The sequence below is a fragment of the Microtus oregoni genome, unplaced genomic scaffold (assembly GCF_018167655.1).
Source record: "Microtus oregoni isolate MIOR12 unplaced genomic scaffold, Mior012 000062F_ref0000492, whole genome shotgun sequence".
Taxonomy (NCBI): Eukaryota; Metazoa; Chordata; class Mammalia; order Rodentia; family Cricetidae; genus Microtus; species Microtus oregoni.
In genome coordinates this window covers 5,993,166-6,019,182 of record NW_024543872.1, presented here as the reverse complement: position 1 = coordinate 6,019,182, position 26,017 = coordinate 5,993,166, and the positions used below count along the sequence as shown (strand labels likewise).

At 38.3% G+C, this 26,017-nt stretch overlaps 1 protein-coding gene across 1 annotated transcript in view; it reads left to right on the top strand.

Moving 5' to 3' along the window:
- LOC121439737 (E3 ISG15--protein ligase Herc6-like) overlaps positions 1-21,535 on the top strand; it is a 61,854-nt gene extending 40,319 nt beyond the window's left edge. The window contains exons 14-23 of the mRNA XM_041640344.1: positions 1,342-1,443; positions 2,314-2,421; positions 5,880-6,014; positions 7,197-7,340; positions 9,607-9,773; positions 11,308-11,371; positions 17,620-17,690; positions 19,566-19,749; positions 19,865-19,967; positions 20,976-21,535. Coding sequence (XP_041496278.1) covers positions 1,342-1,443; positions 2,314-2,421; positions 5,880-6,014; positions 7,197-7,340; positions 9,607-9,773; positions 11,308-11,371; positions 17,620-17,690; positions 19,566-19,749; positions 19,865-19,967; positions 20,976-21,190 — 1,293 coding nt within the window. The 3' untranslated portion in view covers positions 21,191-21,535. The remainder of the gene's footprint in view (positions 1-1,341; positions 1,444-2,313; positions 2,422-5,879; positions 6,015-7,196; positions 7,341-9,606; positions 9,774-11,307; positions 11,372-17,619; positions 17,691-19,565; positions 19,750-19,864; positions 19,968-20,975) is intronic.
- Positions 21,536-26,017: the final 4,482 nt, after the last annotated feature.

Below are 26,017 nucleotides of genomic sequence, written 5' to 3'. Positions count from 1 at the left end.
CTGACTCCTCCACTGTTCCCCAGTTGTAGTCTCCCTGATTTTCCCACTTCCCTGTTCATATCACTTGCATCCTACTATTGCCTTTCAAGCATTCCTTCTCTCTCCCTCTCTCCCTCTCTCCCTCTCTTAGTCAGGGTTTCTATTGCTGTAATCAAACACCATGACCAAAAGGCAAGTTGGAGAGGAAAGGGTTTATTTGGCTCACACTTCCAGATCATAGTCCATTGGAGGAGGTCAAAACAGAACTCAAGCAGAGCAAGAACCTGGAGGCAGGAGTTGATGCAGAGGACATGGAGGGGACTGCTTACTGGCTTGCTTCCTCTGGCTTGCTCATTGTGTTTCCTTATAGAGTTCAGGACCACCAGCCCAGGGATGGCACCCCCTACAGTGGGCTGGATTCTCCCCCATTGATCACTAATTGAGAAAATGCCTTACAGCTGGATCTCATAGAGGCATTTTCTCAACTGAGGTGCCTTCTTCTTGATGAATCTAGCTTGTGTCAAGTTGACAAGCAAACCCAGCCAATACAATCCCCATAGTCCCTTTTTACTATTCTGGTTTCTGTACTTTCTCTATGTTTTATAGAGCTCTTCCTTTCATTTTCTAAACCTGCCATATTTTTATCTTTTCAGCAACTGATAAATATTTTGGTTATTCCAACGTCTTGATCATTTACAGCTGTATACAAGTTCTTGTGTAAATAAATGTTTTCATTTCTTTTGGACATATAGATAAGAGTAGAATTGTTGAACCATACGAAAGCTCCATCCTGTGAAGCCCCACTAGCTTATTTTCCAAAGACCAGCACAATTTTGTCCACCTATTGAGAAAGTAGGAAAGTTATATTTTTCACGTACTTCTCAACTACTTATTACCTGCCGTTTTGATTATGTATCTTATATAGATTTCTTTTCAAATACATAAAGGATTTCATCCAGCACTATATATATATATATGTGTGTGTGTGTGTGTGTGTGTGTGTGTAAAATTGAAAACGTAAGAAAGACACACACATACAAATTTACAGACAACAAGCATTTATAGTATAAGTAAAGGAAAGAATTCAACTGTCCTGCAAATATACAGAGGGATTGGCATTAGAAAAGACACCATGGATAAGCCAGAATTTTTTTTTTAATTACTGACAGATACCATGTGAAAAACTCTTGACTTTTCGATGAAATATGCTGAATGAAGCTTATCCCATCAAACTCAACTTGTCTAAAACATCCTTATTCCATCATTGTCAAATGCATATTCAGTTACGCATGTAAACGTAGGTGTCACCCATTACATCATTTATTAGTAGAAAGTGAAATTTCAGGCCTTGTTCTCTTTAAGGTTAACTGTCGACTGCCAGCAAGTACTTTCATCATAAATGAGCTTTCTGCCATCTTATACTTTGTGGAGGAAATCAAACTGTTCCACAGGTATAGCAATCAGGTAAGTATGACATATTCCCTTGTGAGAATGTTCATGACATAAGGCAGGACATGTTAGCAACTGTGCACTAAAAATGTCTTTATTATAATACTAAATTGGCTAAATCACATGGCCATTGAAAATTTAAATATTTTGCCCACAAAACAAATTATTGTCCTATAAATGTGCCTCCTAGGGACATTTACAACCGAGGCTGTAGCTTAGTTGGGAGTGTCTGCTTAGCATGCATTGAGGCCTGAATTCTTGATTCCCAGTTCTGCATAAATCAGGTATGGCAGTGCATGCCTGTGATCTCTACACTTCAGTGGAGAAACAAGAATCAGAAATGTGAGGCCGGGGGAGGCGAGATAGCTCACAGGTTAAGGGAACTGGATGTTCTCTTCCACAGGACCTGAGTTCTGCTCCTAGCACCCATATGGTGGTTCACAACTGTCTGCAACTCCTTTTCAAGAGGGTAGAGTCCCTCTTCAAGCATTTTTGGACACTGCAGACACTGCACATATCTGGGGTACAGACATACGTGCAACAACAAAACACCCAAACACTTAAAAGAATAAAGTAATTTAAATTTTGAAAAATAGTTTAAATTTTGAAAAAACAAGAAGTGCAAGGTCGTTCTTTGGTATGTAGTGAGGTTGAGGTCAAACTGGGATTTATGACATTTGTCTTAAAAACAAACAAGGAAAAACAGGTAGGCTGAGAGAGGAACAAAAGGAAGGGGTGCTTCTTGCTAATTAGATTCTTAAAAATAGACTCAAAAGATCCTGGCAGTATATAAAGTGATAAAATTCAGGAAGGGATTGAATGTTATTTTTATTTTCATTGTCCAATTTGTTGTTTGCTTATTTTTCTTTCCATTTTTTTTCTTAGTTACCTTCAGAATCCTCTGGTCTTGTTGTTTTAAGTGATTTTCTATTTAGCTTCAATTTGCCATCCAAACTTAGGTTAATGCAATGGGACTTATGTGCAAAACTGAGGGTATGTATGTCTTTGTTTCCATGACAACATAACTGAGGCTGTATACTTTATAAAGTGTTTTTCTTAACTAGCAGTTTTAGAAGTTCATCAATGTGATGTAGGAATCCCTATGTGTCTATCCTCACTTCTTCACTACCCTATCTCTCACTACCAGCATTAAAATAGGAGAAGCACTAAAGGATTTTACCTTCTATTGAAGGGTCCAATTGTGTTGTTTGGCCTTGTATACTTTATAACAACCTGTTCTGATAAGGAATAACCTCTGTGAGACTAATAGGAATCCCTTCCTTGGGTAGTGTCCCATAACCTGAATGTCTTCCAGAAGTCCAATGTAGAAGTTAATTATCACCACACTGGAGACAAAGTTTCACAGGATTCTTTGGAAACATAGTCAAATGATATTCAAGCCAATATGGGTTACCATTTTTGATCATAAAAAATCAAACATACATAAAATAAGAATAGTGGTACTCATGACCAAGGCCAAAAGGTATGAACATTTTACCACATGTGTTGGTCTACTACTTTAGTTAATTTTGCAGTCACTACTAGTTTTCTGAAGTATTTTAATAAAAATACCAGCTCAAATTTCTTTCCAGCATTTTAATCCTTCAATCTTCTAATTCCAGTTACCTCATTTTTTGTGTGCACTGATTTTATTATTTAAGGGGTCACCTCATGCTTCTTCCATTTTAGAATTTCTTACCAACCTTTAACACTTTTGCACAGATGGAAAAGTTACCTAATAATTTTATTTCATCTCTTACTTTTGTTAAGGTTTCAATAAAGCAGTATTTCTGATCCTACCATATCTAAGTCATTATTTAGAATTCTGAAAAAAAGTTTTTTGGTTAATCCAGGCTATTTGATTACTCACATAACAAAGCAGTGCAATGTTTAACTTGTTCTTTTTAATTGTTAAATGTTGCTAGAGTAAACCTTGTATTTATTTTGCCAATCTTTGTTCCCACCAGCAATGTATAAAGCCCTTCTTTCAGTCTTTCACCAAAGCAGAAAATGCTAATGACCTTGTGAGTGACCTGTACCAGTCTGAGCAGTCAATCATGATTTGGTTTAATTTGAGTTTCTCATTTTGCATTCCAGTCCTCACTGTCTGTAGGTGACATCATTTCCCGAATAAGCTATTCTTTTCCTCTCCTCATTTTATCTGATTTTAACTATTGCTCTGATCTTAGTGTCAGTCTTCAGATTTTTTTAATTCATTGGAGCTTGACTTATAAGCATCAATATTTAATACTATTTTATTAATTCTTTGATAATTTCATATGTACTGTATTTTCATCATATTAACATCTCATCAAACCCCTCCAGATCCATTCTCACCTCTCTACCCACCAAACTTCACGGTCTTTCTCTCCACCCATGCCCGTCCCCTTTTTAACCCTAGTCCAATTTGTGTTGCTCAAATCCTCTTGGGTGTTGAGCCCACCAGCAGTCACAACCCTCTGAACAGTTATCACAAACCAGTATCTCTTCAGCAAGGAGTGGAGGGTTTGTACTCACCTCGTCCCATGAATCCACGCTGGGATTTGTCTGGGTTGAGTCTGCTCAATTGTTGTGCATGCTGTCCCAATCACTATGGGTTCATATGTGCAACTGCCCTATTGGGTTCTGAAAACACTTCCCTTGTGTTTGCCTTGTGTGTACTGCCTCTGAGTCAGTAGGAATGCAGCTTCCAAATCTACTTCTTGATTTCTCCATGTTCTATGACTCAACATCTTCAGTGATAGGGTCCATAGCCTACCCCTTCCCTACAGGCTCAGGGACTTTCACAGAAGAGAGCGTGGGAAAATTCACAAGTGGAGATAATTTGGACCATAAGGTCAGATGGAGAGTCTCCATTCACGTCTTCCCTAGGCAAGAGAAATTACAGGTATTTCTGCCTGCTGCAGTCAGTGGTCTGTGCATCCTTCAGAGCCGTGGACAATGTGGTCTAGAAGTCAAGTCAGTGTAGCTGAAGCATCTCAGAACTACAGAGTTCTGAACACAGAAGTCAATAAAGAATTGGGGGAAGGGGAATAACAGACCAATCTAGTAGAACTGTATAAATGTCTCAGTATGTGGTGGCTGCAGAGATCTGCAGTAGGAGTTCCCCAGTCCAGAGTCACATACATCCTTACCTAAGATGACAGAAAACTTATAAGGGCAGTCACATCTAATCTAGAAACTTGTTATCCATTAATCAAGTTATCACTACTATAAGGCAGACCCCAAGGGAACTGTCTTGTATCATGATTTCTAAATATTGCTTTATTGTCCATGTGGTAGACCTGAAGGCTCTGAGGTGTGTTGAAGGTTAAATCAAGGTTAGCCAAGGCCATTGTTAAACTTCCAATACCAAGGAATTTAACAGAAGCAAGACCAAGGCCTATGGTAGGGAAGAAGTATGGATGATTTAGGAGGCTCAAGGCACTCCTGTTTAGAATGGTCAGAACAGTGCTCCAAAACAGTGTGACTCCTGGCGGTAGATTTAGAGACTTCCAACATGGACGGTTATGATTTGTAGAGTGTATCCTCTCAGAGAACGTCATCCCTTTGTCTTCCTCCTATTACTGACAGTTCCCTTTGTCTCATCCACAACCCTTAGAGTCATTTCTGAGGTTCAGGTGATAACACTGGACTTCTAAAGACTGATGGCAGATTGTTCACTTAGCATGTTTGATGCTACAGTAAGGGATCTTAGACAGTTTTAATAATTTGATTGTTCATGCCCAGTCACTAATTTTTGCACATAAACACGAGATGTCACAGCTTGTTTGATCCTGTAATTGCATTATCTTACACTGTAAAGATTTAATAGCACCTTCCTTAAATTATAAATGTATAGAGTGTTGGCAGTAAGACATAAAAGATATTTTATTAGAAATATTAGATGTAAATCAAGCCCGGTGTTTTGTGCCCTCAGGAGGTTTATGGAGGGGTGTATTATGAATTCAAGGAAGTTTGGCTGCCTGGTGAGACCTTCAGCAAGAGAAAAACAAAACGAGCAAACCAAAAAAAAAAAAAACCCAAAAACAAACAAACAAAAAAGCTAGGGTTATTTTTTTTGTAAAAAAGTGGGGAATCAGGTAGACCAGGCTGGCCTTGAATTTGAACCTGGTATCTAATCAAGGCAGTCTTTAATTTCTTTCTAAAACATGTTTACAATTATGTTCTGTTTGTGTGTATGTTGCCATCCACATACGGAGTTCAGAGGACAACTTGCTTGGGTCCGTTCTCTCCTTCTAGCATATAGGTTCCCGAGAGGAAGCTATGGTTAGGAGGACTGGCAGCAAGCTCCTTTGCCTTCTTAGCTAGCTCACTGGCCCCAGATCTTGAATGTTTGACCCTCCAGTTTCTACTCACAGAGCTGTAGGCCTGTTTCACCATTCACTTTTATCCATGATAGCCTTAAAGGTCCAAAGGAGAACCAACTGAAAATTGTTTTTTTCTAAAAGTGTGACGCCATGGCAACTCAAGGAAGCATTATTCCAGTATTCTTAACACTGAGAGTCAGACGAAGCCACCTGGTTGAAGATGCCTTGCGTCAGTTAGGACAAGCTGAAAACTCTGACCTTAGGAAACCACTAACGGTAAAGAAAAAGGTCTTGCTGGACTTTTTATTGTGGGAGGGGACATTCATAATTAAGAAGTTGCATTCACAACTATGGTGATTAAGATCTTAAGGTTTCTAGAAGCTCCCCCTTTCCATTAAGGGAATGGAATGTGGTAAGCTTCCAACGAAAACAAATTCTGGAGGATAATGCTCAGACCAGAGAGGATGATTTCTCAGTGTGTAATTCAAGTCGAAAACAAAACAGTTTGATTTTAGAAATCAGACTCCCTTTATATCTAGATTTCTTATACTTTCTGGGGATATCGATAGAACATTCTTTTCTCTATGGAAAATGACTGTCCTTAAGAAGAAATATGTTAGCTTCAATACAGATACAAAATAGACCAAGCATGACAAGACTGTCCTTCCTAATCCTTGCCCTCACTATGAGTCCTGACCAGGCCAAAGAGCTTGATCAAAGACCAGCAGAAAAGCTTTCTCAGCTAGAGTAGAAGATGAACGAACACTGGAAGCTTAAGCATGCTCATATTCAAACGACAGGGCCAGGGAGTGGCAGAGTGCTTGCCTAGCCTGCCTGAGGGCCCAATTCAATCTCCAGCACCATGTATTCGATATATAAATGAATTAAAGAAATGGAATTAGCCAGAAAAGGAATTGTCAAAGCAGGCAGAGTAAAATGAAGTCTGTACTGGGTCATGAAATCCAGATGCAGGAGTGGGTGCTATGACAACGAATTTACTGCAAAGGTAAATTAGCTCACACTTACTGAGAGGGCTGCTTACCAGAGGTAGAGGCTGGAGAAACCAAAAGGTTGATCATTAGAGACAAGTCTGCACAGTCTGAAAGCTAATATGAAGACAGACAATAAGGTTAAATAACTGGAAATTGTCATGGCTCAGGGGTTTGAAGCATATCAAAATTTATACCAAGATATTATTCCTTCTTCCAGTGTTGAGTATGTCAGTCTAAAGGATCCATGTACTCATGGTCTAATCAACCTGAGAATCAGTGGGCTCCTGGCTTTCACAACTTGGCAGCAAACACTGAAGGAAAATAGAGTATGAGAAGGTAAAGCAGTGTGAGGGTCTGGCAGTTCTAGAGAATTCGAGGAATGGTCAGGACAGGCCTGAGATTTTTCAATTAAGGGCAAAAAGCTATATTTTGACTAAGAACCTTGAAATAAATTTTCTTCCTATAGGTTGAATTTATTAAAGAAATGAGTGCTAAGAGTGCAGGGGTGAGTTCAGAGTTCTTCCACTATATATTTGAAGAGATGACAGACCCCAAATATGGAATGTTTGTGTATCCCGAAACGAGCTCCAGCATGTGGTTTCCGGTCAATGTAAGTGATGTCTTTCTCATAAAACATAGTAAATGCTGCAATATACAGACCATAGATAACAGTGTAAAATTAGGACTGTACGACCCGGCTTCCCCATGTTGAGTAGTACCACCTTACTCACGAAGCAGTAGCTGTGCCATGGCATGATCCGGCAGCATGTAGAAAACCAGACTTTTCTAGGTGTAGTATTGCATACTTAACCCGTGTTCAAGGCACATGTAGAGGGGCAAAGCTTGAGGGCAGCTTGAACTGTTACTGGTGAGCTCAGGAAAACAAAACAAAACAAACAAATAAGACATCACCACTCTGGCCCTACTCAAGATCTACAGAATCAGAACTCATGGCTCATATAAAATCCCCTCGGTGATTCCTATACATATTAGATTTTAGTATTAATGAGGTGTCATTGAAATATAATAGACACAGAAAATACTCAATTTCATTATATACTTACACACCAGTGAAATAACAAATGTGTACATCATTGCCAAAGACTCTCTCACACTCCTTCCACATCCACCCTTCCTAAGCAACCACTGCTCTGCTTCCGGTCACTGTAGAGTGAGCCATATTTTTATATAAATGAAATTAAATATGGTCAAATTTAGTATCTGTCTTTTTCAAGTGAATATAATTACTTTGAGATGCATCCATGCCATGGCATGTGCTCATAGTTCATTTCTTATTTTTTCAACTGTGGAGTGATATTCTATTGCATGGATATCCTAAAACTGATTATGTAATCTCTAAGGAGTGGTTGTTTTTCCTTCATTTTGAGAGTTATAGTATAGAATGTTTCAAATTACTAGAAACTGTTGATAGAATACTAGAGGTAACTTTTGAGTTTGAAAGTTAGTTAATTTGACTACAATTTTTTTCATTTTTGTCTTTTTATACATTTTATTATACAGTGTCTAACTATGTATGCCAAGCTAGCCTTGAACTCACAATCTTCCTGCCTCTATCTTCTGAGTACTTGAATTAGGCATGCACCACATTCAGCAAAGCCCTTACTTTTAAGCATATTCATATTGTTCTGCTCAATAGAAAAAAGACACACACATACCCCCAATTTAAAAAAAAAGCATATGGCTTGATAAAAGAGGAAAGTTTCACCAAAGTACATGTTACAAATCAAGGGATAGCAAACAGACTAGGTTAGGAGAGGCCTTTCGAGATTGTACTCTACTTTTTACTGATTTCAAAATTCTCTCTGAGGAGTTACTACGTCAAGGAAAGTGGGGAGAATTATCACTCTTTGAGTTACTGACCCCCACAGACCACTAACCGCAAGAATGGCACTGGAGTAAGGATCCTCGAATGTCATTCTAGTGATACTTCCTCCCTTGGGCTGCAGTTTGGTCCTGGAAAGCTTAGTTTTGGTTTGATTTTCTACCCAGGACTACACAATGCAGAGAGGAAAAGTAAAGGCAGCTGTATTAGCCTGCTATTCTTGTTGTCACTTTAATGAGCCACCAGAGTTCTTTGTTAAGCAGCCTATGTAGCTCAGAGTTCTAGAAGTCCAAGGGCATACACAGTGCTGACATTCATTGGCTCTCGCGAGGACTCTGGGCACAGGGTATCATGACAGGATCTTCTGCAGGCTAAGAGAAGCCATGGTAAGACAGGATGCCAGAGTGAGAAAGGGGCCCGTGAAAGCTACTCCAATGGTCAACCTCCACGCGGGGCTGCATTGCTGAGTGTGCGTTCACATCACACTCATCTGGCATTTGTTCTGCTACCTTGAAGCGTCAATGCAGAGCCACCTTCCTTCCTCACGGTTGTTTTTCTCCGTGAATCGGAAGGCCAGGACCTTAAAGTTACAAAGGAAAACTATAATTGCTCCTGAGCTTTTGTTTCTACATTTCAGATACGCTATCAGTAACAAAAGTCTATTTACTTAATGTTCTGTATTTTTAATTTATATTAAAAATTGTGCAAGAAGCTGGGCGTGCTGGCACATGGCCATAATCCCACATTGGGGAGGCACAGGCAAGGTCACCCTCAACTATACAGTGAGTTTTGAGAACATCCTGTATGTCTCAAGCAAACAAACATAAACAACAGAAAGAACGTTATGGAAGATATTTAAATTTCATTATAACTTAGAGTATGAAATGTTTATTCTTTTTAAACCCAGTTTGTGTCTAACTTGTGATGTTAATTAGAAAAGGGAGGTAAAATTTGTTATTCATTAGTCTAATTGTGTCTTTGTAAAACTAATTATGTATAATACATTAGGATTTTTTTCTATTTTATTTTCTAGCCTAAGTTTGAGAAGAAGAGATATTTCCTCTTTGGGATCTTGTGTGGACTCTCCCTATCCAACTTAAAAGTTGTCAAACTTCCTTTCCCACTGGCTTTGTATAAAAAACTTCTGAAAAAAAAGACAACTTTGGAAGATTTAAAAGAACTCAGTTTTTCCTTGGGAACGTAAGTACATGTGTTGCTTGTCAAGAACAGTATTAAGGCCAGCTGCTGAAGCATAAATCATATCACACACAAGGAATGTCTTCACTTGTAATGCTGTGTGCCCTTTAGATGAGCATTAGCATGACTTGTCAGCCTTCAAAGTGAAGAAAAGTCAGATGTTCCTCTGATCACTACTAACACAATAAAAAGAGTTTGGACCTGGGCTGTTTTTCAAGGTGGAAAGTGCACAGGACAGTTCTCAGAATGCGCATCTGCTATTGTTTGTATCCTATAAATACATATTGTGCTATAAGTGCACATCCATGTATATATGATTGATAAATACATGCAGTGTATATGTGCATATGTATATGGTTGATAAGTAGATATAGTACTAGGTATGTATATGCATATATACATGTAGTTTATAAATAAAGATAGTGCTATAAATGGATAGATGTATAGATTTGTTTTATACATAGGTGCAGTGGTGTACGAGTCCATATGCATAGAAGTGGTTTATAGATCCAATGCTATAAATTTGTGTGTGTACAGAGATATGGTTTACAAATGGAATGTGAAAAGTGCACTATATTAATAAATGTGGTTTATAAATATATACAGTGCTATTAGTATGTGTATACAGAGATATTATTTATAAGGAGATATAGCGCTATAAGTTTATGTGGATAGATATGGTTTACAAATATAGTGCTTTGTGTATGTATATGTGGTTTATGAATTAACCTACCATAAGTGCATATACATATGGTTTTTAAATAGATATAGTGCCGTAAGGGCAAATATATATGTTATAAATAGATATAGTCCCATAAGTACACATGTATATGTATGTATGTGTATATATACACACACACACATATGGTTTATCAAAAAATGAAAGCATGCTTAGGGTCACTAGTAACTGAGTGAATTTATGTGAAATATCCTTTTCCTGCCAACAAGTTTTCCTTAAAGTGTTGACTAAAGATTGAGAGAAAAGATTCTTTTTCATGGACTATTAGTTGTAGATTTTTATTAAAGCAGAGTTTCTCAAGATTGACAATTTTGAGATTTTTAGCTTTTCTACTATTAATGTGTTTGATTGGGGTCTAAACCTTGGACCGCCTCCCTCTTGGACAAGAACATCTACTGCACTATAACCTCAGGCATCTGGTTGTTTGAATTCTCTTTGTGGGACATTGTTCTGGGCAATGTCATGGGTTTAATAGTGTCTGAGAACACTACTCACTAGATGATAGCCCTTAACTATGACAACCAAAGACATCTCCAGACTTTTTAAAATAAATTCTCCCCACGTTAGAGGTAAAGGCTTCTCTGTGTAATCATTTCACAATACGCAGCAGTATTAACAAGGTAGACTAACAAATTTTAAATCAAGATAATCATAGGAAGATGAGTGGGAAAGAGCAGGAGAGAAAATTTACACTGAATTTTGTACATGTCGATATTACTTAATTTTTCCCCATTGAGTGATTATTACTTTAAAATTTTACAATATCAAATATGTAATTTTAAACTATTTTTTCAATAGGAATTTGCAAGAAGTTCTCAATTGTGAGGCTGGTGATGTTGAAAAACTTGACATGTATTTTTCTGTGAGTAACAGAAAAACCTAGATTATAGGTTAGCTTTAATCTGTTTTATGGGTTTTGTTTGTTTGTTTTGTTTTGTCGAGGAATTGCTGGAGATTGAACCCATGCCAAAGAATGTATGCCAAACCGCCATTTTATTAGAGAACCTTCAACATGGAATATCCACATTTTATTATTTTTTATTTTTTTATTTTTATTTTTTTAAATTTATTAATTTATTAATGATTTCTGCATCCTCCCCGCTACCGCCTCCCATTTCCCTCCCCCTCCCCTGATCAAGTCCCCCTCCCTCATCTGCTCGAAGAGCAATCAGGGTTCCCTGACCTGTGGGAAGTCCAAGGACCGCCCACCTCTATCCAGGTCTAGTAAGGTGAGCATCCAAACTGCCTAGGCTCCCCCAAAGCCAGTATGTGCAGTAGGATCAAAAACCCACTGCCATTGTTCTTGAGTTCTCAGTAGGCCTCATTGTCCGCTATGTTCAGCTAGTCCGGATTTATCCCATGCTTTTTCAGAACCAGGCCAGCTGGCCTTGGTGAGTTCCCGATAGAACATCTCCATTGTCTCAGTGTGTGGGTGCACCCCTCACGGTCCTGAGTTCCTTGCTCGTGCTCTCTCTCTTTCTGCTCCTGATTTGGACCTTGAGATTTCTGTCCGGTGCTCCAATGTGGGTCCCTGTCTTTGTCTCCTTTCTTCTCCTGATGAAGGTTAATATTCAGGAGGATGCCTATGCGTTTGTCTTTGTATTCATCTTCTTATTTAGCTTCTCTAGGAACATGAATTAAAGCTCAATGTCCTTTATTTATGGCTAGAAACCAAATATGAGTGAGTACATCCCATGTTCCTCTTTTTGGGTCTGGCTTACCTCACTCAGGTTAGTGTTTTCTATTTCCATCCATTTGTATGCAAAATTCAAGAAGTCTTTGTTTTTTACTGCTGAGTAATACTCTAATATGTATATATTCCATACTTTCTTCATCCATTCTTCCGTTGAAGGGCATCTAGGTTGTTTCCAGGTTCTGGCTATCACAAACAATGCTGCTATGAACATAGTTGAGCATATACTTTTGTTGTATGATAGGGCCTCTCTTGGGTATATTCCCAAGAGTGGTATTGCTAGATAGAGGGGTAGGTTGATCCCGAATTTCCTGAGAAATCGCCACACTGCTTTCCAGAGTGGTTGCACAAATTTGCATTCCCACCAGCAATGGGTAAGTGTACCTCTTTCACCACAACATCTCCAGCAAAGCCTATCATTGGTGTTTTTTATTTTAGCCATTCTGACAGGTGTAAGATGGTATCTTAAAGTTGTCTTGATTTGCATTTCCCTGATCGCTAAGGAAGTTGAGCATGACCTTAAGTGTCTTTTGGCCATTTGTAGTTCTTCTGTTGAGAATTCTCTGTTCAGCTCAGTGCCCCATTTTATAATTGGGTTGATTAGCCTTTTACGGTCTAGTTTCTGGAGTTCTTTATATATCTTGGAGATCAGACCTTTGTCAGTTGTGGGGTTGGTGAAGATCTCCTCCCAGTGTGTGGGTTGCCTTTTTGTCTTAGTGACAGTGTCCTTTGCTTTACAGAAGCTTCTCAGTCTCAGGAGGTCCCATTTATTCAATGATGCCTTTAGTGTCTGTGCTGCTGGGGTTATACGTAGGAGGTGGTCTCCTGTGCCCATGTGTTGTAGAGTACTTCCCACTTTCTCTTTTATCAGGTTCAGTGTGTTCGAACTGATATTGAGGTCTTTAATCCATTTGGACTTGAGTTTTGTACATGGTGATAGATATGGATCTATTTTCATTCTTCTACAGGTTGACATCCAGTTTTGCCAGCACAATTTGTTGAAGATGCTCTCTTTATTCCATTGTATACTTTTAGCTCCTTTATCGAAAATCAGGTGTTCATATGTTTTTGGGTTAAAGTCAGGGTCTTCTATTCGATTCCATGGGTCGACTTCTCTGTTTTTATGCCAATACCAAGCTGTTTTCAATACTGTAGCTCTGTAATAGAGTTTGAAGTCAGGGATGGTAATGCCTCCAGACAATCCTTTATTGTATAAGATTGTTTTGGCTATCCTGGATTTTTTGCTTTTCCATATAAAGTTGATTATTGTCTTCTCCAGATCTGTGAAGAAATTTGATGGGATTTTGATGGGGATTGCATTGAATCTATAGATTGCTTTTGGTAGAATTGCCATTTTTACTATGTTGATCCTCCCAATCCAAGAGCAAGGGAGGTCCTTCCATTTTCTGGTGTCCTCTTCAATTGCTTTCTTTAAAGAGTTAAAGTTCTTGTCAAATAGATCTTTCACTTCCTTGGTCAGAGTTACCCCAAGATATTTTATGCTATTTGTGGCTATAGTGAAAGGTGATGCTTCTCTGATTTCCCTCTCTGCTTCCTTATCCTTAGTGTATAGGAAGGCAACTGATATTTTGGAGTTGATCTTGTATCCTGCCACATTACTAAAGGTGTTAATCAGCTGGAGGAGTTCTTTGGTAGAGTTTTTGGGGTCGCTTATGTATACTATCATATCATCTGCAAATAAAGAAAGTTTAACTTCTTCCTTTCCAATTCGAATCCCCTTGATCCCCTTATGTTGTCTTATTGCTATTGCTAGAACTTCAAGCACTATATTGAAGAGGTATGGAGAGAGTGGACATCCTTGTCGTGTTCCTGATTTTAGAGGGATGGCTTTGAGTTTTTCTCCATTTAATTTAATGTTAGCTATCGGCTTGCCGTAAATAGCTTTTATTATATTTAGGTAGGACCCTTGTATCCCTAATCTCTCCAAGACCTTAATCATAAAGGGTTGTTGAATTTTGTCGCATGCTTTTTCAGCATCTAAGGAAATGATCATATGGTTTTTTCTTTCAGTTTATTTATATGGTGGATTACATTGATAAATTTTCATATGTTGAACCAGCCCTGCATCTCTGGGATGAAGCCTATTTGATCATAATGGATAATTTTTCTAATGTGGTCTTGGATTCGGTTTGCCAGTATTTTATTGAGAATTTTTGTGTCGATATTCATGAGTGAGATAGGCCTGTAATTCTCTTTCTTGGTTGGGTCTTTGTGTGGTTTTGTTATCAGGGTAACTGTAGCTTCATAAAAGGAATTTGGCAATGACTCTTCTGTTTCTATATTGAGAACTACATTAAGGAGTATAGGTATTAGTTCTTCTTGGAAGTTCTGGTAGAATTCTGCATTGAAACCATCTGGTCCTGGGCTTTTTTTCAAAGGGAGATTTTTGATAACCGTTTCTAATTCTTCGCGACTAACAGGTCTATTTAGATCATTCACCTGGTCTTGGTTTAGCTTTGGTATATGGTACTTATTTAAAAAAATGTCCATTTCTTTTGTATTTTCCATTTTTGTGGCATACAGGCTTTTGTAGTAAGATCTAATGATTCTCTGAATTTCCTCTGTGACTGTGGTTATGTCCCCCTTTTCATTTCTGATCTTATGTATTTGCATGTTCTCTCTCTGTTGTTTAATTAGTTTGGATAGGGGTTTGTCGATCTTGCTGATTTTCTCCAAGAACCAGCTTTTTGTTTCATTGATTCTTTGGACTGTTTTCTGTGTTTCTATTTTGTTGATTTCTGCCCTCAGTTTTATTATTTCCATTCTTCTACTTCTCCTGGGCGCTTCTGCTTCGTTTTTTTCTAGAGCTTTCAGGTGTGTTGTTAAGTCCCCAGTGTATGCATTCTCAGTTTTCTTTAAGTGGGCACTTAGTGCTATGAACTTTCCTCTTAGCACTGCTTTCATTGTGTCCCATAGGTTTGAGTATTTGTCTGTTTATTTTCATTAAATTCAAGGAAGACTTTAATTTTTTTCTTAATTTCTTCCTTGACCCAGGTGTGGTTCAGTAGTTGACTGTTCAGTTTCCATGAGTTTGTCGGCTTTCTGTGGGTAGCATTGTTGTTGCCTTCTATCTTTAATCCGTGGTGATCAGATAGGACACAGGTGGACACTGATTTTTTTTTGTATCTCTGGAGGTTTCTCTTGTTTCCAAGTATGTGGTCGATTTTTGAGAAGGTTCCCTGAGCTGCACAGAAGAAGGTATATTCTTTCCTATTTGGGTGGAATGGTCTATAGATGTCCGTTAAGTCCGTTTGCTTCATTACCTCCAATAATTCTCTTAATTCTCTATTAGGTTTCTGTCTGATTGACCTGTCCCTTGGAGAGAGAGGTGTGTTGAAGTCTCCTACTACTAGTGTGTGTGGTTTGATGTCTGCCTTGAGTTTTAGTAATATTTCTTTTACATAAGTGGGTGCTTTTATATTAGGGGCTTAGATATTCAGGATTGAGACTTCATCCTGATGAAATGTTCCTGTTATGAGTATAAAGTGTCCATCTTGATCTCTTCTGATTGATTTTAGTTTGAAGTCAGTTTTGTTAGAAATTAATATGGCCACACCTGCTTTTTTCTTAGGACCATTTGCTTAAAACACCTTTCCCCAACCCTTTACTCTGAGTAGATGCCTGTCTTTGTGGTTGAGATGTGTTTCTTGCAAACAGCAGACTGTTGGATCTTGTTTTCGTATCCAATCTCTTGGCCTGTGCCTGTTTATAGGTGTATTGAGCCCATTAATATTAAGTGATATTAACGATCAGTGGTTGTTTACTCCGGTTATTCTTATTCTTTTTGGTAGTCGAGTTTGTGTGTCTCCCTTTTTTGAGATGTGCTGGTGAAGGGTTGCTAGATGCCTGAGTTATTGTAGGCAGTGTTGGCAGTGTTGGGTTCCTTGGGTTGCGATTTTCCTTCTATTACTTTCTGTAGGGCTGGATTTGTGGCTATGTATTGTTTAAATTTGTTCTTATCTTGGAATGTCTTGTTTTCTCCATTTATAGTGAACGATAGCTTGACTGGGTATAGTAGTTTGGGTTTGCATCCATGGTCTCTTAGCTTTTGCAGTACATCTATCCAGGACCTTCTGGCTTTCATGGTTTCCATAGAGAAGTCAGGTGTAAGTCTGATTGGTTTACCTTTACAAGTTACTTGCTTTTTTTCCTATTGCTTTCATAAAGTCAATTTTGTCCACTTCTTCTGTGTTAGGTTGTTCAAATACTTCTGTTGTAAGATCATTGGGTTCTGGTGTTGGTGTTTTCATGTTGTTTCTCAGATTATTGGGTGAATTCTTGCCTTGGCGCCTGCCCATCTCCTCCTATTGATCCTATCTAATGGGTCTTTTAAAACCGGATCAGGCTTCCCTGCTGGCCAAGGGCTCCTCTTACAAAATGCCCTTGCTCTGTTTCCTGGTTCCTGCAGCAGGCCAAGAACCTTCTCACCCCTCCGAAGGGTCTTCAGGACAGGACCAGGCTCCCTGTTTGGCAGTGACCTCGCCAACAGAAGGCCTACCTCTTTGATTTAATTGTAGTAGGGCGATCTGCTCTCATTATTGCACGCCCGTCCCCGCCGCTCCACGCCGGTCCCTGCAGCTTGCGTCTGCCTCTGCACTGGTCCCTGCCGCTTGCGTCTGCCGTGCAGCTGGTCCCCGAAAGCCTCTTCCTGATTGTGGTGCCTCTCCGCAGCGTCTGCGCGCCTCTCCTCCGCATCTGGACGCCACGCCTCTCTGCTGCGTCTGGACAGCGCGCCTCTCCCAAATATCCACATTTTAAAAGATAGTTTATTTCTGAACAATTTTTCTCTTACCTGGTTTTCATTTTGTATAGCTTATATCTACAGACATTTTTTATATGAATATAGCAAACATTCATTTGATTCAAACAATGTCCTCAACTAAACAGGGTAATTTGTGCTTGAAATATACAAATATAACATGTATTAAGAAGGGTTTAAATTTTTTTTTATGGCAGGGCATGGTAGCTCCTGCCTTTATTTCCAGCAGCTGAGAGGCAGAGGCAAGGGATCTCTTTGTGTTCAAGGCCAGCCTGGTCTATATAGCAAGCTGCAGGTTAGCCAGGATTACATAGAGAGACCCTGTCTCAAAAATCGCAAGAAACTAAAGGTGTGTGTGTGTGTGTGTGTGTGTGTGTGTGTGTGTGCGCGCGCGCACACGTGTGTATGTTTAAAAGTCTGGAGTTGAACATGGTGGTGCATCCTAGGAGATACAGGAGACAATAGCAAGCTTGAGGCCAGCTTGGGCTACATATACAGACTCTGTCGCAACAAACAAAAGACTGAACTGAAAAATGGTTATCTATTTCGAGTCATTTTAAATCTTATAGGGAAAACGCACTGACAATAACAGTGGGCTTGGGTTTGTACTTATCAGTCAATTGCATTTTGGTTACAGATACACTGGGATCAAAAAGATTTCAACTTAATTCCCAATGGGATCTTTGTACCTGTGGACCAAACCAACAGGTAAGAGCTAAGACCTAAACTATCCACTTTAAATAGGCATAACATGTTTGTATCAATACCATTTAAAATATATTTGAACTTCTCAGATGTTCATTTTAGTTCCTTGTCTTTTAAAATAATAAACAAGTAGGAGAAGAAAAGAAATGGTCAGGAATAAATATTTCTGTCATCTAAGAGACTTTTAGGCCCTATTCTATGCTAAACTATATTCCAGATACTAGAGATGGAGTTGTGAAAAAAGACAAAATGTGTAACTTATATTAGAGTGGGTAGAAAGCAGATACCCAAATAGACTACCATGTAATGTATCAAATCAACCAGATAGTATAAGCTTATGGAATCTGATTGCAAATTTTTCATCAATGTTCAAAGGTTATTATTTAAAGTATTAGTAACTTGATGTCAGTCATGGCAAGAATAATTAGAAAAATTGGCAAATGTTACAAATGAGGTTTTCCTTTCTGTCCTTTCTGTTTTCCCTCCCTCTGCCTTCTCTCTGTATTTCTCTTCCTCTGTCTTTTTATATTCTACTCTCCCCCACCTTCCTCTTGGAAAACGGCTGTTAACCATTCAGCAGCATATGACTGGTTATGGGGAGGACAGAAGGAGGTTGTTTAAACAAGTTAGTTCACAAAGACAGTTTAAGGGGTAGATGGGTGTGTGTGTGTGAGTAGCCCCACTTAGCCTCCTTTCCATCACTATAATGGAACATCAAACACTGGGAAACTTTAAAAAGAAAAGATTTTTATTTGTCCCATAGTTCTGGAAATCTAAGAAGTACATCTGTTGTGGCTTTCTCGCTGGCAGCATCTTGAGTGTGAGCAGGCAGCACCTGACAAGACCTAAGGAGCATGAACATGTGTCCCTTTTGGTCTTTCTCACTCACCTTAGAAGGTGACCAGAGTTCAATCACAGGGCGCTATGTGGCAATTTTGTGTTACTTGAATCTTTCTCCAAGGCCCCACCATAAACACTACAGTCAGATCAAGTTTCTATCTTCATAATACCCAACAATGGCAGAAACAAATGTCAAAATATAAATCTTTGTGAGACAGAGTCAAACCACATTCACACTGTGTCACTTGCCACCAGGGTATGTATCACACCGTGAAAAGCGCATTCTGCCTAAGACAGACCTTTCAGAACTTGTTTCCACAAATTAGCTGTTGCTAGAAGAGAGACTGGGGGAGGAAAAGAAGTGCCTGCCCTGAGGACGTTACTTTTGTATGGCAATCTGATGACTGGATAGGAGTTCCCAGGTAAAGAGGAAGCATGCCATGCTAAAGAGAATGTTTACACTGCACGGTTCCCTGCAGACAAGAGGCAGCAAGATGACAGTGGCAGAGAGGAACGTAGAAAGGGGAAAAAGCAAGGGTCAGATGCTTGGACTTATGTCCATCCCTATTTTCTTGTCATGTGAAAGCACGTGACATCCCATAGTTAGCATCCTCCACAGAGTTTGGATTCTTGACAATTCTCTAAGCTAGTTACATGAAGTGCAATGCTTCCTCGTGATGCTGGAGAGCCGCCAGTGAGGGAAAGTGGCTTAGCTATAATGTTTAGTAGGTTAGCTGTATTAAATGTGTTTTCTGTGTTTAACGAGCTCATTGGGACATATCCCTATTGAAAGTCAAGGAGGGCTTATGTTCAGATTGGAATTATAAATCAGAACATACCAAAGTCTGAATCCTTCTCTTATAGACTCTAAGGACCTTTCTTCTAGCTGGCCAGGTTTTCATCTTCTGGTGTCGTATAGACTTTTATAGCACTACACGGAAGAAATACACTTTTATTTCCCAATAGAGTAAAAAAGCAAAATAGATAATGTTGTAGTCACTGATAAAGTATGCCATTTTTAATTTTTCTTCCCTCAAGGCAAATGTATGTTTCTAAGTATATTGATTACATTTTTAATACTTCTGTAAAAGCCATTTATGAGGAATTTCATAGAGGATTTTACACAGTGTGTAACCAGGATATAATTAGACAGTTCCATCCTGAAGAACTAATGAAAGCAATAATTGGAAATACTGATTGTGACTGGGAACAATTTGAAAATGTAAGTGATAACCTAAGTTTTTTTTTAAGTTTACTGATATATATGCCCCCTAAAACCTTCTCTGGCTTTTCCAATTACCCCCCTAAAACTCTCTTCTTTTTCTTGTGTTCTCAAGAATTCACTCTATGAAAAAGAATATCACAAAGCACATCCAACTATTCGACTCTTTTGGAAGGCTTTCCACGAATTAACTTCGGATGAAAAGAAAAAATTCCTCTGTAAGTATTGTAATAGGTATTCTTTTTTAATGTAACAGGTCATTCTTTTTTAATTTTAAATTTTTAAGTTAATTTTACATACCAACTACAGTTCCCCCTCCCTCGCTTCCTCCTTCTCCCCCCACCTCCTCTCTTCACCTCTCCCCCTCCATCTACTCCTCAGAAAAGGGAAGGCCTCCATAGGGAGTCAACAATACCTGGCACATTCAGTTGAGGCAGGACTGAATCCCTCCCCACTGCATCAAGGCTGAGCAAGGCATCCCACTCCAAAAAGCCAGCTCCTGAACCAGGCATTGATCATGGTCCCACTGCCAGGGGCCCCACAAAAAGACCAAGCCACACAATTAATATTCACAATTAAAGGGTCTATTTCAGTCTTATGTAGGCTCCCCAACTGACTGTCCGGAGTCCATGAGTTCCCAGGGGCTCAGGTCAGCTGTCTGGGTGGCTTTCTCATCATGGTCTTGACCCCTCTTGTTCAGATACTCCCTCCTCGCTCTCTTCGACTGAACTCCCAGAGCTCAGCCCAGTGCTTGCCTGTGGATCTCTGCATCTGCTTCCATCAGTTACTGGATAAAGGTTCTATGATTACAGTTAGAGTATTTGTCAATCTGATTACAGGGGAAGGCCAGTTTAGGCATCCTTTCCACTATTGCTAGGAGTCTTAACTGGGATCATCCTTGTGAATTCCTGGGAATTTCCCTAGCACCAGGTTTCTCCCTAACCCTCTATCAACATATTTCTTTCATTGTATTCCCACTCCGTCCCTCCCACAACTCAACCATCCCATTCCCTCATGTTCTCATCCCTGTAGGGATGAGATAACATATATTATTGGCATGAATTTGTAGAGAACAAAACCCAAATGTTATGACTTTTCCAGGCTATACCTACCCCTGTGCAGTACAAAGAGTGTCCTCAATATTTATTAAATATAATCCTTAATTTCTTCTTATTTATCTTGAGGTTTTTTATATGCAATACCTTAACAAAACTGTCCCTTTCTAGTGTTTCTTACAGGATGCGATAGGTTTCACATAAAAGGCCTAAAGTTTGATGGAATAATATTTCGTTGTCCGCAAACTTTCAGTGAAGAGGATAACCCAAGATCATTGACATGCCACAATATTCTAGACTTGCCTAAATATTCTACAATGGAAAGGATGAAGGAAGCACTTCAAGTGATAATCAACAATAACAAGGGTTTTACCTCATGGACCTGATGCTGAAATAATCCACTCTGAGCATTCTCATCACCAGCCTTAGGAATTAGGTCTTTGATTTCTGGGCTCTCCTGTCTTTCCTTAATCTAATTGGTACAAAATGTTAAAGGATTTTACTTATAATTAGTTGGACAGTTTTTTGAGATAAAGAAGTTATAAATTAATACTTTTAGTGAAATAAAATTCTGTAAAACTTTTGGTATATTTTTAACCTTGCTATTAGAATGCTTGTTTAGAATGAAATATTTTCTGAACAACAATTATTATTTAATAATATGCTAAATATTTAAAATATTCAGTATGGGGGCTAGAGAGAGAACTCAGTGGTTAAAGTGCTGGCAGCTCTTCCAGAGGACCAGGGTTCAAATCCCAGCACCTACATGACTGGTCACATCCCATCAGTAACTCCAGTCCTAGCAGATCTAATACTTTCTTCTGGCCTCCAGGGCACTGCCTAGATGTGGCACAGAGACATACGTGCAGACAAAAAATTCATACATGTAAATTAAAAATAAAAAATATTTATTTAAAATGTTGTTGTACCAATAGTAAACTATTGATTTGAAATGATATGTAACTCTGAAGATTAAGGAAAAGTATACACTGCTTTCAGCATGGTTTTGAGATATATAGATGTATATTTTGTATTAAGGAATATATTTTGAGTTTTTGAACTTAGTAATTGCCAAATAATTTATTTTCAAAATCTAAGTGTTGATGTTTATGCTTATTTGAACATATTTATACTTATACTCATTACAGCATTCCTGAAGTCATTTTAAATGTGGGTACTGTTATTCTGGTAAAATACTAAGCCCAATCAGAAACTCATCTAATGTCATTAGAAAAATGTGAAGAAGTTGAAATATGTCTTTTGATGATGTTATAAAATAAATAAAGCAATGTCACTACTATGGGAAATGGCCAGCACATCTTGCATACTGGTTTTACTTAATGTTAAAATGGAAAGTGCATTACACAGCTTTGAAATGATTTCACAGACTCCTGTGGTTTGTCCTGAGAGTGGCATACATGCTACTGTGACAGGTCCTTCCCATGAAAGCTCCTTTCCTGTAAGGATGCTGGATATCAGACTTAACAGACTTCACATGTGAGTTGTTCACTGCACTCCAAAGCAACCAAGTGAATTAATAAACATAGAAGATTATAAAATGATTGTTATTGACAGCAACAACAGAAACAAACAAATCACTAGGAGAAGGAACACTCCAGGTACTTCCCTTACTACAGCATCGCTCCAGCATTGGACAAAGATGCATTTTTCTATGTCTCTGGGCACCAACCATACATGTGGGACACATACATGCAGACAAAACATTCATTCACATAAAATAATAAATCTTAAAAAAATTAAATTTCCTCTCACTCCCCGCCTCTTTATACTTAGTTGTCTATTTTATTTCCATGGTAGAGGGAATGTGCTACTTGCTTTTGCAAGGCTGGTTCATTTCATTTAGCATCATCATGTGATTTGGTCATCGCTTGTCATTTCTCTGCTGTTTTCTGTTCCTATACACAGTATACTGAGTCTTTAAAACAAATCTGTGAAGGTCTTGAATGATGTTTGTTGAACGAGGTTGCTTGTTTGTCCTGACTGCCCAGAACCAAAATAATCACACAGAAACTATATTATTTAAATTACTGCTTGACCCATTAGTTCTAGCTTCTTATTGGCTGGCTCTTACATCTTAATTTAACCCATTTTTAGTAATCTGTGTCTTGCCACATGGCTGTGGCTTACTGGCCAAAGTTCTGATGTCTATCTCCAGCAGGTACAGGGCTTCTTTCTGACTCCGCCTCCTTTTCCCCAGTATTCAGTTTAGTTTTCCCCACCTACCTAAGTTCTGCCCTATGAACAGGCCAAGGCAGTTTCTTTATTCTGTATTCACAGCATACATAGGGAAATCCCATATCAGATGCTTTCTGCAAGAAGGACACCAGGTCACAGTAGGAAAGAGGGTTATTTGGTACCACCTACTGAGGGGAGTTGTAGTCTTTAAGGCTAAGTTCATTCCAGTGCATCTCACATCTCACCTGCGGCTTTCCTGGGTCCGACCCAATGATTTTTCTCAGCTTCTTTCTCTGAGTCCTTACCTTTGAGAAGCAGTTATTTTCATTTTCTTATTTTTATGAATCACATGTATGTTGGAAGACACTCAGACTTATATGGAACCCTCCTTGAGGGTCCGGCCTATTTCTGAACTCTTAGACATCTGGTCAGACTTCCTGAAGTGTTGTATTCTCTCTATTCTATAGCACATTTATACATTTATTTCTTCCATGTCTGTCTTAAACCTTACATCTTTTCTATCTTTCTTTTTCTACTCAAGAGTTAAGCACAGAAGCATTCTTTCACCTTCCACAGTTTCACTTAATGTATAGCCTACCCATAATCCAATAAATATTAAACAGAAGTAAACATCTCATACATTTTAACATTCTAAGTAATATGATGAAATCATGTGCCATATTAACCTGTTTCGCCAAGATATAAGCCATCTTTTAGTTTTTCACATTGGCAGGGAGGTACCATAGTGCTTGTGTTGAAGTACCTGCCACAATATGAGTAATGATATGGGAACTTTTAATATACCTAAGTCATAAAGCACTTCCTTGAAGTAAAAATTTAAACTTCTATAAAATTGTATAAAATGTGTTTATAAAAATGTGTGCATGCTTAGGAAAACATAAAACAACCTATATACAGTTCCAGACTACTACATTCTGGTGCCTCCATGCCTTTGAAAATAATGCCCTATAGATGAAGGGAGCTACAATATCCCATGCCAGACTTCAAGCTGCTTGAACGCATGGAGGCAATGGCAGTGTCAGAGTCTTATCTTAATATAGTCCCAGTGTAATATTTATTATAGATTCTGCATGTGAACCCTCAAGAAAGTATTTTCAGTGAATAGATGTTCACTCTTTAAAAGGAAATGGGAGTACATCATCCAGTTTTATTTTTCTTTTTAGTGTTTCATAGAGGAACTGACAGGTCACAGTGAAAGATTTAAAGAATATGAGGAAAACATTTTACTGTCCAGATGCTAAGCATTTGAATCAAAAGTGGGGAGGAAGACCACCACCAACAACATAACAGGAATAAATAAACAGTTATCATTGTTATCTCTTAGCATTGATGCCCTCAATTCCCAAATAAAAACAAAGTTAGAAAACAGGATCCATCTTTTTGTCCCACTCAAGAAACACCCTAACATCAAATATAGACATCCTCAGTATAAAAGAATGGAAAAGGATATTCCAAACAAATGGACCCAAGAAGCAAGCAGGTATAGCTAGCTTAACATATGACCAAAGATAAAACAAAACAACTTCAAACCAAAACGAATCAAAAGGATAGGAAAGGACACTACATAGTCACCAAAGAATGAATCCACTTAGAGCATACATATTGCAATCCTAAACATTTACCCAAGTTAATAAAAGAAACACTACTACAACTAAAATCACATATTGACCCTCACACAGTGATATTGGGTGCTTTAATCATCCCACACCCACCAATAGACAGATCCTACAGACAAAAACTAAACAGAGAAACCCTGGCATGAAATAACATCATAAAACAAATGAACCTATCAGATGGCTACAGAGCATTCCAGCTAAACACAAAAGAAGATACACTCATCACAGCAGCTCAGGAGACTTTCCCTACAACTGACCATATACATGGACATGAAATAATACTCAACAGATTTGAGAAAACTGAGATAATACCTCACATGCTATTTGACCATAATCAATCAGCTATCAAATATCAACAACAACAACAGCAAAAAAAAAAAAACAACAGAAAGCTTACAAATTCATGAACAGAGAGCAACTCACAACTGAATGAAAAATGGGTCAAGACACAAATTAAGGGAGAAATAGAAAAACTTTTCAGAGCTGAGTGAAAATGAAAACGTAACATACTGAAATGAATGGGATACAATGACGGCAGCTCTAAGAGTCAAGTACATAGATAAGAACCTACATCAAAAAATGGAGAGATTTCATATTAGTGACCTAGATTTCATATTAGTAATACCTAAAAGCTCTATAAAAACAAAAAGAGATAATGCCCCAAAATGACTAGATGGGAAGAAATAATCAAACTCAGGCCTGAGATCAATGAAATGGAAGGAGGTGGTAGTGTTGGGGGGCAAATCTGTGAAACAAAGAATTGGTTCTTTGAGAAAATTATTAAGTTTGATGAACCCTAGTCAAACTGATTAAAATACAGAGAGAGATTATGCAAATTAATAAAATTTGAAATGAAGGGGGGGGGGTTACAACAGGTACCAAGGAAATCCAGAGAACCTTAAGGACATACTTTTAAAACCTATACTTCACCAAAATAGAAAATCTGAAAGATGGGGTTAGATAGCTTCATATATGTGAGATACTGAAATTAAACCAAGATCAGATAAGCAATTTCAAGAGAACCATAACCACTAGTAGAATAGAAACAGTTATTAAAAGTCTCCAAATCAAAAAAAAGTACAGGGAATAATAGATTCAATGCAGAATTCTTCCAGACCTTCAAAGAAGAATTAATACCAAAACACCTCAAATTATCCTACAAAATGAGACTAAAGTAATATTTCATAATTTTCATAATTCTTTTTACAAGGCTACAATTATCCTGACACCAGAACCACAGTAACTCACACACAAAAAAAGAAATTATATGTAGACAGAAGTTTCTGTCCCACCTGGTCGCACAGTCATTCAGTGCCAAAGAAACACACAGAGGCTTATATTAATTATAAACTGCTTGGTCTATTAGCTCAGGCTTATTAT